The sequence below is a fragment of the Schistosoma mansoni genome, chromosome 4 (genome assembly GCF_000237925.1).
Source record: "Schistosoma mansoni strain Puerto Rico chromosome 4, complete genome".
NCBI classification, from domain to species: Eukaryota; Metazoa; Platyhelminthes; class Trematoda; order Strigeidida; family Schistosomatidae; genus Schistosoma; species Schistosoma mansoni.
This window is the reverse complement of record NC_031498.1, coordinates 24,268,196-24,282,756: the sequence shown is the minus strand read 5'-3', so window position 1 is coordinate 24,282,756 and position 14,561 is coordinate 24,268,196. Positions and strand designations below refer to the sequence as shown.

The 14,561-nt window shown below is 32.2% G+C and overlaps 1 protein-coding gene across 1 annotated transcript; it reads right to left on the bottom strand.

The window, feature by feature from the left end:
- Window positions 1-2,833: 2,833 nt before the first annotated feature.
- Smp_151540 (cadherin-related) lies at window positions 2,834-10,672 on the bottom strand (the record flags this gene model as incomplete). Its single annotated transcript, XM_018797271.1, has 3 exons — window positions 2,834-3,237; window positions 4,661-4,955; window positions 10,664-10,672. 3 exons carry the CDS (start codon window positions 10,670-10,672, stop codon window positions 2,834-2,836), a joined length of 708 nt encoding a protein of 235 aa, XP_018652329.1.
- Between the last annotated feature and the right edge of the window lie 3,889 nt (window positions 10,673-14,561).

The following is a 14,561-nucleotide window of genomic DNA, read 5'->3' as shown; positions in this document are numbered from 1 at the left end:
CATAAAAAATACAATGAAATAATCTTATAGTTGAAATCATAAGTCAATTGAAGATAAATCACCATGGAAAATCTGGAAGCACTGGATGGCCATTTCAATGTTGTCACCTCCTGGAAATGTAATCTTTTGACTATTTAAATCTGACAATACAAAAACGATTTCTTGGATCAGTTGAAGTTAGACATTAACACCGTTGGATGACAGCTCAGTGGTCTAAATGTTAAGCGCTCGCGCGCGATACTGGTAGGTCCTGTGTTCGAATCTCGCGAGGCGAGATCGTGGATGCGCACTGTTGAGGAGTCCCTCAATAGTACGAAATGGTCGTTCAGTGCTTCCAGGTTTTCCATAGTGGTTTAGGCTTAATTGACTCCTGATTTCAACCATAAAATGACTAAAATCTCCACAAAATTCCCTTCTGATAATTAAATAATCTTTCCAATCATTAAAACTTTTACTTCTTTATTCCATGAAACAAAAAAACATATTGGGATGTGTTTAAATCATTTCAATAATCAATGATCATAAATATTTTTTTTCGTTTTCAACATTGTTTCATAGTAAGCTAAAAAGAACTTTTTTTTTTAACTTATTAAAAAGTTAAAACAAAAAAGAAACACTTCTGTTTCATTCATTACATTTATTGTCTTCATCATTCATATTACAAAATGTATTATCATTCAGATTTGTCTATTATTACAAATCATATATGGTTAAAATAAGTCTTTATATTAATGAAGCCAATTGTACTTTAAAAGTTGTATTATAAAGACATATTGTCATTATACTTGTAAATATCCATTTACTGCTGATTCCCTTCTTTCTTTTTTTTCTTTTCTTTCGAGTTTTTCATCCATGTATATTAGATTTTATACTACGAATAATTTAGTGGTTAAGTGAACATTATTTTTTTATTTTTTTTTTGAAGTTTTCCCGACATTTAGTTTTTATTTTAGACATATGAAAGTGTAATGTTAAAGTATAAATACATATATCGGATTACAGTCTAATTAAACCAGTTTACACAGCTATTTTTACTTTTCTTTTAATTTTTTAACTAGATACTAATTTATTCACTAGTCATTCTGATTATAAAACAGTTGGTAGACTGTTTCAATGTTTCACAAAAAGAAAAAAAACCATTGGTAGATGTGTCGCTCAATTTCGTGAATCGGTTGAAGTTCGACATTAACACCGTTGGATGCCAGCTCAGTGGTCTAGTGGTTAAGTGCTCGTGCGCAAAACTGATAGATTCTGTGTTCGAACCTCGCGAGGCGGGATCGTGTGTGCACACTTACGAGGAGTCTCATAATATGACGAAACGGCCATTCAGTGCCTCCAGGTTTTCCATGGTGGTTTAGCTTCAGTTGGTTCATGATCTCAACCATTAAAATTATTATGTTTGTTGATAAGACGATTTATATTATAACACAAGACAATCTTATGGTCATAAATCTTTTGGAGAAAAATAAAAGGTTGAATAGAAATCAAGTCGTAAATCACATACCTATTCAACGGTAAAATTGAACATTTAATGTTTATCGGATATCTTTCAACTGCTGGTAATTTAAACAATTTATTTATTTATTTGAACACATAAATATTGGTACAAGAAGGCACCAGATATATATGCGCTACACTAAAAATTGTCATTTCATTTAATTGTGAAAGGGCTATGATACTGTCCGGGTTCCCAGACCGAAGCAGGTGGTTTTCTTAGGGGGCCACACCCCGAGCCTTTGACTCAAAGATCTGATCAACAAGGCAGTTGAGAATCGCGAGGAGATGCAGTCCCATGGTAGCCGGTGACCAGCGATTGGTTCATACGTCATTTGTTCCATCAGCATCCTGGAGCCCATGTGCACCATTGGTTTGGAATCAGGGTTTTCCAACTCCCCTAGGTGGACCCTCCATGTCCACCAACCCGGTTAAAGCTATGGACATTCGCTTTTCATCCTCTCAATTTCGTAAACAACACCCCCGTCACGAGGAGGCAGTGAGTAGGACTTCCTTGGCAGATGCTGTATACGCGTTGCCATGTGAGAGCATTTCGAGAGAGAGGGCAGGCCCTCGCCACTCTTGACCGTACCAGGGCATTCGGTCAAAACTCATTTCAGTGTCAAGTCAATGAATATAATATTCTTTCCAGTTTGTTTGTTTTTTTCGGTTGAAATTATGGATGTGAAAACCAAGAATCAATTGTTTGAGTATACATAGAAATTGTTCTGGAAATTACATGTTAAGTTTGTTAATTTTGGTAATAATTTTAATGGTATGGATTAGCTACATTCACCTTTGTTCAAGAAAAACTTTCATCTAGTTCGTGACGACGCCAACTTACTATTAGGCGATCTTATGTCATAAAAATGTTTGATCAAATAAATATTTTCCCTACTATGTTTTTTTCACATGGTGACATTATACTATTCTTAAGTCCACATTCCATTGTGTGACTGAACAGTATAAAAAATATAAGAAGTTGACTATCGAGGCATTTATGATCATACAAAGGATGCAAGCATAAACTAACATTCACTTTAATAGATACATATTTTATCCTTAACACTGAACTAAGATAGTGTAAACAAAACATAAACATTAAAACATCGAATACGTCACCCAAAACTATCACATTCACTTGTTTTTCATCACTTCTGCAGTGTCAGAATCCTGACTTGGAGAGTCTTTTTACTCATTACGTAGTAAGAGATGTGAACATTCCTAGGTAATTTCTAGTATAATATCAGATAGTCTATGTAATATACTTTCACTTACATTTTATTTCTGAAGCAAAGCCATATTGATGTTTTATGGTAATTGGATTTTCCATAGTTGATTATTGAATAATTCCATCATTCGGATAAGCTTTTAAACTAAATTTTCGTTGTGTTTCATCATAATAGTTTGACCTTGCATCATATGAATATTTTAAATCTGTCTCATCTGTTAGATCCATCATTTTCATATATTGACATGAAGGGATATATATTTCAATCTTTTGATGATCCATTAGATCATTATTTCGGTTCATTTTAATTGTATTTATTCCCCCTTGATTATTATTATCATTATTATAATCCCAATATTCTGTTGATATGTTCCTATTAGAACATTTATCTAACATTGAATCTTGGTAGGGAGATGATAATAGTCGACCATTTGGATAGTTTGTTAATTCTAAACTTGTTTGACCTCCAATACTAGAAAACTGTGATAAGCAATCAGGTATTGAATGAACCACTGAAATACATTTAAGTAGAAAAATAATATAGAGAGATGAGAAGAAATATTTCAAAAAAAACAAATGCAGTTCTAAATCAAAAGTAGATGTCATTTACAAAGGTTCTAATACACTTAGTATTGTTCGTTTGAATCTTTCCATTGATGTTTAGGACCGCAACTGGTTAGTCTTTAATTGGCATATGTACATACTGTGTGTATTGCCTTGATATAGCCTTAATTGCTTGTCCTAAACATCAATGGGATGATTCAAACAAACAATACTAAGTGAATTTAAACTTCAACCCGTAGCACGAGCAAGTGGCTATCAGGACTCAGTAGCTAAGCGAATAACGTGATGGTGTTTGAATTGAAAGGTACTGAATTCGAGTCTAGGGCTGAACATCAACAGCAGGTTCATCCAGCTGACGAATCCCAAATAGGATGAAACGCCCGTCCTGGATTCCATTGCTAGCCACTATCCTTCTTTGCTTAAAGGTTCCAATAGTTATCGCCGTTTAATTTACTTGTTTTAGTATCCATTCCACATATTCTTGTGAATTAGCATAGTTTAAAGTATTGTGAAATGGACTCTTTATATGTTTATGTAGTATTCACCTTTGCTTCTTGAACAGTACATACTTTTTGAGTTTTCCTATGTTCTTTATATCGTGTAACTTAAGACCTGGGTATTTATGTTTATGTAAAAAACTTTTAAATCATAGATTGTATAATCTCCGAATCTCACATTGTGCTAATGACTAATTCGTCACAAAATGTTACGAGTATGAAAGTGATTCAGATATCAAACATAAGGTGGTATATAGACTTTCTTAATTTTCTATTTATGAAATCAAGTATTTACATATCTTGAAACGTTATTTCAATTAGATCGTCCAACAGTTATCATGTTCGGAATAACAAATTCAGAAGCTTTCGATGAACAGTAATTTAAGCATTTACAATCTGTAAGCACGTACGAATTCTAAAATGCAATACAATATCATCTAATCTATTCAATAGCCTTGATCTCACCGAAAAGTAGTTTGTATATCAGCCAATATAATGAATCAGTCCGCTTCAGTTTACAAATAGTTACATCAACAAAAAACAGTCAAAATATCAAGTTTTGAATAAAACAAAGTTAAAAAAATTCACTCAACTTTACCTCGGTAACTATTAGATAGCCTAGAAAAATCATAATTCTGTGATTGATCTATTTTTGACCAATTTGACGGTGAATTTATCATCGTTGTTGTACAATGATTACTTGTATGATTATTATCTACTTTATGGCTTACATCACGAAGGACATTATTTCTTTTAGAACGTCGTAGAAATATCAATACTGAAGATATCAATATAGTTGATATAATACAAGAGGATACAATAATTGCTATAACAATATAAAAATTTAATTTATATCCACTTGACCCATAACTACTAAATTCATCATTATCATCATTATTTAAATGATAAAGATTCATAGAAAGATAAGCTTTTGAAGGGGAATCATCAATTTCTAAAATTAAATCAGTTCTAGTATAATGATATGGTTGTCCACAATCTCTTGCTTCTATTTTTAGAGTTAGTCCACCTATTGCAGTATATGGAATTTCTTTATTGATACTGAGTGTTCCAGTGTTTTTATGTAATGTAAAATAATTCTGATCATTTCCAGAATGTATAAAATATATGACTGTACCATTTTCGCCGGCATCATCGTCTACAGCTTGTATCTGAAAAATAGTAAATGTTCAATGACAAGAAAAAGGAAAGTAACCAAGTAATAATTATTTGAATTTAAATATACACAATGATGTTGAATTGAATGTAAATGTTTGAAACTATCGAAATAGTTTAAATTCATTTAGTATTTTTCATAGTTGAAAGCATGAGTCAATTGACGTTAGACCACCATGGAAAACCTGGAAACACTGGACGGCCGTTTCGTCCTATTATGAGACTCCTCAGCAGTGCGCATCCACGAACCCGCGCTCGCGAGCGAGATTCGAACCCAGGACCTACCAGTCTCTAGCCAGAGCACTTAGCCTATAGACCACTGAGCTGGCATCCTACGGTGTTAATGTCTAACTTCAACTGACCCACGAAGTTGAGCAACCATTCACCAATTGTCTTCAGTGAGTTCCTATCTCACGACAGACGTGGTTTTGAACTCCACTGGTTACTGCTTCCCACTAGAGCTCTTGGATGTACTTCCTGAAGTCACTAGTGAGCATATTGTAGTGAACAGAACACGACTGGGGACAATCGAATGCATTTAAGCAAAAATTACAGACTATATCAGTAAATTCTGAAAACCATACAATGGACAGTTAATTTGCAAATTATCAACCAATAGTCTCAATCTTCACTGTTTCTTCTCTAATTCCATTGTTCGTGCATTTTCCTCCCGATTTCGCTTCATTTCAGTTCTTCCCTCGTCGGTCTTCTGTCAAAATCTATTCTATGTCTGACCAACACCATATACTACTTATATGGATACAAGTAGACCACACCACGATATGATTATATTAATTATTAGAAGGGGTTTTGTGGAGATCTAATATGTTTCATAGTTGAAAGCATGAGTCAATTGAAGCTAGACCACCATGGAAAACCTGTTTGTTTGAATCTTCCCATTGATGTTTAGGACTGCAACTGGTCAGTCTCTAATTGGCATATGTGCATACTGTGTGTATTGCCTCGATAATAGCCTAATAGTTGTTGGTAGAAGCTTAGCTGTGTACTGTACAAAACATGAATTAAGCTTTGAACAATGTCTTTCGTCACGTAATTCATTTGAAGAATAGCTCTATTTTGCATATTCAGTCATAATGTTTTTTTAGTTATATAGATACTGAAATTTAAGGCACTGTTAAGCGAGTTACAAGCGCTATTTATTTGACAAAGCAATTCTAGTTCAAATAAAGACGGTTATTAGGTACGCTACACCTGTTCACATAATTTACTAAATAATTTGATCTATACTCGATGATCTATCAGTGTAAACACTTCTACAGAGTGTCTATCATGGCTCTAATAGGTTAGCAGTCATGTCTTAGATTTAAAGCTGAGTGATTCAGGTTCATATCTTTTCAGGGTTACTAATTATTTCTTGACTCCATGCGTCTTCGTGACAAATGCCTACTAGTAAAAAACCTATGACTTGAGCTTCTTATAAACTATCTTTAACTATCTAACGTAAGAAATACGTATTCAAGATGAATCAAATATGTTTTATGATATAAGTTATAAACAATTAGCTGTCAAAACTAAAATTATTTCATCAGGTAGTGACCAGAAATAAAGTAAGAACTTCAACTTGGTACCTTTTAACTACAAGTTCCAATGGGAAGATCGATACTAGCATGCATATAATGTATAAGTAGGAATGTAGGTTTTGAATTCTGTTGCCTGTTGCAATTCGTATATCCCATAAAATATACTTAGTCATTTATTTATGTTCATTTGTATACCAATATTGAAAAGCATGATGTTAGTTACTATGATAGTTTTCATATTTTTATAATAACGTACAACATATTTCCTATTGTCACTTAATCTACTGTTGGTTATAAAATTGTGCGGTTTGGCTTCAAGATAATTCCTTCGGCTTTGTCTATCAATAACCCTCACAACCGTTAGAAAATGAATTCAAACGGTGTATGAATTCAGTTGGAAACACAAAGTACCAACTAAAGTTTATTATTGTTCAGAATAGGTAACAAAGTTACAAGCACATTGTATTTGAGTGGAGGATAATGCGCACGAGCCAGAGAATACTGAGGTGGATTCAGAGTTAAATCGAATAGAATCGAAGCGAATTAATGAATAAGATTCAAGCGAATGGTTTTCCGAGCTATATTTAGGCAACTAATATTTAGGGTAGAGTGAGGAATATGCGCCTAGGCTGTCACATGTGATCAAAAATATGTAATAATAACACAAAAAGTAGACATATTTTGTTACTGTTAGAACAACACTGCCTATTAAATAAGTTACTTGATGAGTTTGACGAAATTAAAAGTCAACAAACTTAATTGTAAGAGAGGTTCCATAACAGTACTCAAGAAGTTATGGTTAGACAAATGAAGTTGTGAAAAATCAAAAAGGAGCAACTGCCACTGCTTCATTATGCAATTTGATAGTTTTCGATCTGAAAGTGTTATGAGAACGTGAAGCTCATCTACACATTATGAGATATATTTGCTCAATACATAACTTATAAAGTTTCACACGAACATTTGTATTAAAAATGGATTGTAGTTATCAGGAGAGGTTCGGTATGAAGAGAGACGCTCAAATAGCCCTTCAATAACCTCTGATTAAATGGAATAACATTTCTAGTAAGAAATCTATACCAATACCAACAAGATAAGTTAAATTCAATCTTGGGACATGTTTCAATCATCTGTTTTATACAGTATGAGTAGTATGAGTAGTATAGTGTTCCAACTTTTATATTTTTTCTCTGTTTTCCTTAACTCTCTTATATGCATACTTTGACATGTGAATATATGATACAGTTAGTTGTTCAAACTTCATTATTCAAACCAACTCGGTTTCTTCTTCCTTTTTCTTCAAAACTTCTTCAAGAAGAAAATGGTTTCAAGAATTTTTTTTTTTAATTGGTTGGTTAAAAAAAACTTTGATTTATATAAGATTCCCCCCTTATTCGTTGGCAGTTTTTCATTTTTCTTCAGTAAATCAATAAGTTATAGAACCTAGTCAACTGAACAAAGAATGTTCATTATGTCAAAGAGTGTATTTCTTAATCAAGTATAAATACTTTTTTATACATGTCAAATGCTTCAAATATTTGAATATTTATTGTTTGTTTAAACTAGTCTCTATTAAAATGACATTTCAAATAAAGGTTTTTCATTATATTTAACAATAAAACCATAGAAGTTACATATAGTTGGTTAATGTGATGATATAAAAGATACAGCCATGATTTACTAGACATGAAACGAAAAAATTTAATTGTCGATAAATTGATCTGGAGTGTGTGCTACTGATATTCATAGATATAAGTAGTGTGTATCACCAATCGAAAGCGGATTGCTTAGTGGCAGAAGGTTGAGAAAATCAAAGTGGACAGAGCGAGAACAGAGAGTGAGTGGTGCGGAAACGAAGGAACAGTCAAATCTGAGACAATAGTGTGATAATTTGTAAATGAAATATTTGTTGTACGTAGGTATCATTTGTAGTATCCCAATGTGTAGGAAAATTAGATTTTCTGACGTTTCGTAACTTATTGTCAGCCACTTCTTCAGAGAATGAAAAACCGAATCAAAATTAACCCAAGTTTATATAGTACAACGGAACAACATTCATTGGGATATTACAAATATATTATTTATTTATTTACTGTATGGTACTCACATTCTAGTAAAAAATTCTATAGTTTTGTGTTCAAATACATTTGGTTGTATTCCACTGATGTTCTCGTTCACTACAGGTTAAATGAATCAGTTGTTTCAGCAATAGATTATATTTTGAAGAGATGAAATTTTACAATTCGGTCGGTTAACTAATACGTAATTAATAAGAAATCTAATTCATGCTATATAATAATGAGCTTCCTTGAAATCATTAACTATTTGGTGCTAATTAGTTAAATATAAGTCATTTAGGTGTATGCGGAAATTAATTTCTACTGATATATTATACTGTTTAATATCACTAGATTAAATTAATCATGTCTTAGTGAATTAATGTAACGTAATATACAAATCTGTGAATATAAGGAAACATCATAAAGTGTGTTCAACTTTTTTGATTGAGATCGTGAATCAATTGGTTAGGCCGCCATTGAAAACTTAGAAGCATTAGACGGCTGTTTCATACTATTATGAGACTACTCAGCAGTGAGCATCCACGATCCCGCTCGCGGGATTCAAACCCAGGGCCTTCAATTTCACGTGCGAACGCTGGACTTCTAGAACCCTGAGACGTCATCCAGTGATATTAATGTCTAACCTCAACCTATTCACGGACTTGAGTGACCACCTTCCATTGTACTGAGGTGAATACTTGTCTCTACCTGACATGGATTAGCTCCACTGGTCACGGCTTTTCACTAGAACCACGAGAATTCCTTTACGAAGCTAGTCACTAGTGAGCACATGGCTATTATCGGTATAGGGTTGCGGATATTAATTTACCGAATGAATTTAACTAAACAACTAATGTTTATAAATGAGTTGACAGAAATAACAAAATAATGGCAGACATAATAGTAACTGTTGTCATGGTTTAAATAGTAATACACCCAGCATGACGAAATAAACAAATGTTTTAACATCTAATGGAGGTCAAATCTGAAAGGAAAGTGAACTTCATAAAATAACAACTAGATGAAAGGGCTTACCGCCTAAAATGAGATTCAGACAAACAGGATATTGCGTTTATGATAAATCAACTTCAGGTAGCTTTGCTTTATCAACAGCGGTTATCTGACGTATAGTAATAAAGTATGACAGTTTTACAGCAAGTTTTAAATTTGTATATTACAGTTACTGAAGGTTATGAAATCCATAGGCAATTATAGGTTTTCTATATTGTCAAGAATAGTGTGGTCCCTTCAGTTTCTACTTATTTAAGTAAAGGAATCAAGTCGGTTTCTTTTTACCCTAATCTATAACAATTTTATTAATGTCTGTTTGCACAATTATACAATTAATCATTGGATTTTATGGGTTTCCATTCTGAAGTTTTCGTGCTGTCTCTAATGCTTAAGTAATTATTCATATTATCATAGTAGGTCTATTGTTATTATCACTGATTTTTACAAACAACTACATTAATTATTATAATACTCCTTCTTCCGACCACTTAAATAATCATTTAATATTATTATTATTATTTTAATCCCAAAACTTTGGTCTTACTTTACATTAACATCTACTGTAGATTAAGTTTGAACTCGTTATAGATAGTGGAGCGTTGTCAGTCAGTCAGCCAGTTATCATCAACATACAGTCTAGGACAGATGATGTAAGCAGGCTTAAGTTATTATATTTTATTAACATGATTAAACGAAATAAACTAAATGAATTGTTTAAGATATCGGGCTAATGTAGTGCCAGTGATGATGAAAAACTCTGCATTTAGAATAAGGTTCATATATATATAGAGAGAGAGTTGTAAGGTAAACATGAAGGAATACGGGAATTCAAGAACGATGGAAGGATAGAAAACGAAAACATCTGCGCTACTGAACCATGTCACTCAAAGTTTTCAACCATTATTCGTGGCTAATATAAAGATCCAAACTAGATAATCTGAATCATGGACTTATGTCAAAGAGTGTGAGACCACCAATATACTTTAACTTTCTGAAACATTTCATGAGTTAGTACATCTTCTAAACAATGTTACTTTACATTCTTCATTTACAATTCAATGTAGTACAATCAGGTAGTGTGCTCACATTTACCTGTGGCATTTACTATCTAAATAAGAGATTAAATAAATATAAATTATGGTATATTTTGTTGATTCAATGAAAATGGAATAATATTAAATTTAGATTATCCAAATTCAACTTGACCTTAAATTTACTATGCCGATAGAATGTTTTAAGGAGTTTAACCCTCTTTACATTACCTCAAGTATCATCCATTTAAAGTGGTATGACAAATACACAAAGTTTTTATAAAGTACAATAACATTTAATAAGGAAACGGTTTTTTTTATAAATTCCTGAATAGTTTGATTAAACTTTACTACTTATTTAAAAAAATAGTAGATAAACCCTACGTTTGTTAGTAGGGAAATAGAATATACACAATAAAGGTCCTAATTCCTATGTACAATCCTAGACTACCGAGTGGGTTTTATTTATGAGAATGTGTTCGGTAAGTGCAAATATACTACTTAGCTCATTGACATAGAAAGTAGTTAAATAAGGTTTCTAAAGACATATTTTAATGGATAAGATTTTAGTGAATGCTCTGGTAGACTAAACATTTTATAACAATTGTCCTTTGATATACAAAGATATCAAAATTGTCAGTGTTGAAAATACATAGAAAGGCGAAAAGTAAGTCAAAAAGAATTCAAACTTTAAAACTATAAGCTTGGAGAGGTCAAAGATACCCATAGTTCGATAACGTTACTGTTTTAAATCTTTTCCTGCACAATGATCCTAGAGTCAAAAGAGCAGAAGTCAAGATAGATGGTATGTGAAAGCCGATGTGATTTAGAAGTCAATGTAATATAGTATATGGAATCTAAGCTGACTTCTTAGTGTAGAAGATCAGTAGTACAGCTTGTCTAAACGGGACCTTGTGGGAATGCTTGATCAAGCTCTTTGAGCTAGGAGTGTCTTCAGTAAAATTAATAAGATCATCATCATTGTTTAAGGCTTGCTAAGCTATTTATATTGTGGATTTATTTAACAGTACAAGTTAGGACAATACTTGTTTAAATAGATTCAGACCTGCTTCAAACTACCATGATTTAACATCTTTTACTTCTAAAATAGATTAGAATTATCATTAGTAAATAGAAAATCTTACCGCTAAATGGAAATAAATCGTATTGTTTATCCATACTTGGTACTGTAGTAAACGAGAACACAAGTGGGGATAGTCGAAGGTATTTGAATACAAAAATACAGAACATCTTAGTGAAATCTGAGCACCATAAAGTAAATACTACATTTGCAAAATATCTGTGAATCGTCTCATACTTCATTGTTCCTTCGTTTCCACACCAATCATTCTTTGTTCTCGCTCTTTCCTTCGATCTTCTTAACGTTCTGCCGCTATGTATTTCACTTCCGATTGGTGATACATACTACTTCTATTTATCGACATCAGTATCACACACTACAGCACAAGATGGATAAATACATAATTAAGTTTATCATTAGTTACTTAATGCAACAGTTTATTAACGACTTTTCTTAACATTTTAGACTCACAAACCATATAAAATAATTTCCGTTTGTGTACGTTAAAAATGATTCCTTATGCCCCAGTAGCGTTCACTGATAAATAATGTAAAACAATGAATGACTTAAGAGTAAGAGTTTCAGGATAAACATGTTAGCGATGCAACTAAATACTATCATTTGATGAATATAATGCAGGCTTACACAAAATAAATTTTCGTTTGTTGTTTATAAAGTCATTTTCGTCCACTTATGTAGTAATGATCGATCAAACGTAACACTGATCACATATGATATGTATTACGAAACACTACTTTGTCAAACGTAAATATTTTAGTCTAACACAAGGTCATACATTTCCTGAATAACTCAGTAGCGACATCTCAGACTGTGAAGTTATATGATATGAGTCCGAATCCACTAGAGAGAATCAGTTCCATTTCTTCTGTTAAGTATCAAATATCAATATAACAAGTTTAGGGGTTTCTAGTTAACTACTTCCAAATATTTTAATTTTGATCATGTCTTACAGCTTGTAGAGTCAATTGTACAAATGAACACACAACAAATCATGTGATAAAATTCGATTAGCACTAAAAGACCAAACATACATTGCATTGACCATTACTTATTGATCAGTTAGTTGTAAATAATACACATTTAGGATAATAAAGTTTAAAATTTAGTCATAACGTATTCTTAAACGATATGTTTTATGCTGCAATGTAAACAACGCTTATAACGAACATTTTATATATTATGTAATAGATCAGAAGGGGTTTTGTAGAGATTTCAGCATTTTCATAGTTGAAATCATGAGTCAATTGAATCTAGACTACCATCGAAAACCTGGAAGCACTAGACGGCCGTTTCATCCTATGATGGGACTCTTCAGCAGTGCGCATCCACGATCCTGCACTCGCGAGACTCGAACCCAGGACCTATCAGCCGCGCCGGAGCAATATTAATAGTTGAGATCATGGGTCACTTGAAGCTAGATCACCATAGATAACCTGGAAGCACTAGTCTAGCTTCAATTGACTCATGATTTCAACTATTAATATTATTATAATATCCACAAAAACCCCCTTCTCATATTCTGTAATAGTTTTACAACATCCATCAATTGAGAATCAAATCAATCTGTTACGTTTTATATCTATATCTTAAAATACTAAATGTGTACAAGTTAGGAAAATAAGATTTACATTTTATTTTAATGAAGTGAATATTTATGAAGGAAACCTTTTCAACTTCCAAAAGAGAATAGTAAGGAATGAAATTTGTAACTAATACCGAATGTATGTTATAAACTCTGCTATTAAAACACTTTCAAAAAGCAAGTCATCAATATCATCACTATGATTTTTAAAAAAAGATACACAATATTCAGTACATAATGCAATTCAATTTTTTCTTACTGACTTATAATCTTGTTCTCCTATTTGGTTTTAATGGTTTAACATCGGGTATTTTCTATACATATGTTATAAGTACCTAAAGAAATGTATCCCAAAAACTTAAGGTCTCTTTTATTTTGCTACCATAAAATGTAAGTTCTCTAAAGTTCTTTTTACTCTGATCAGTCGATAATTATTTTTATTATACAATTATCTACTAGTTGTTATGAATGTTCCATCTTATCTATATCTTTTCAGTTGTAATGTATGTCACTTAATAGGTAATATACTTATGTAATTAAACACTATTTATAGACATTAGAAGAATCCTAAATATTCAAAATATAAGAGTATTTTTTCGAATAAACAATACTCTAAGATCAAAACTAGTAAGAATTAAAGACCCAATACACGAAGAAGAACAACAGAATTGTGACTACGTAATCAAATGTAGGGACTGTAATGCAACGTATGTAGATGAAACATCAAGGCAACTGAATGTGAGGATGAAGAAACATAAACAATACTTAAAGCACATTCATAAGTCCTCAGATGATGTAAGGAAACTTGAGAACAAGTCAGCGATAGCATTACACTCGATAGAATCGGGTCAAACAATTGATTTCGATGGCACAAGAATCCTTCAAAAAGGCTTTAATTCTTACAAAGAGAGACAAACAGCCGAAGCCCAAACAGTATTATTATGAGAGATGGAATACAATTAGTTGTGCCATGGCAACTAATCATAAATAAGTAAAAAAAAACCTGAACTCCTTTTTCCGTTTTATCTATCTCGTATTATCTGAGTGACAACAACTACATTCTAATCAGTTGTCTTATCGGAATTTGTTAAGCAATTAATTGGAACATTAAAATAATACAAATATTCAGTATCGAATTACATTCTTCCTCTTTGAATTCATTCCTTTATTTTCTTTATTTATCTTCACTTCTTACATTCTGTGACATATATGGTTCATATCAGATATCCTGGATTTCACTGCTGGTTATCATTCTACTGTTCTTATATTATTGTT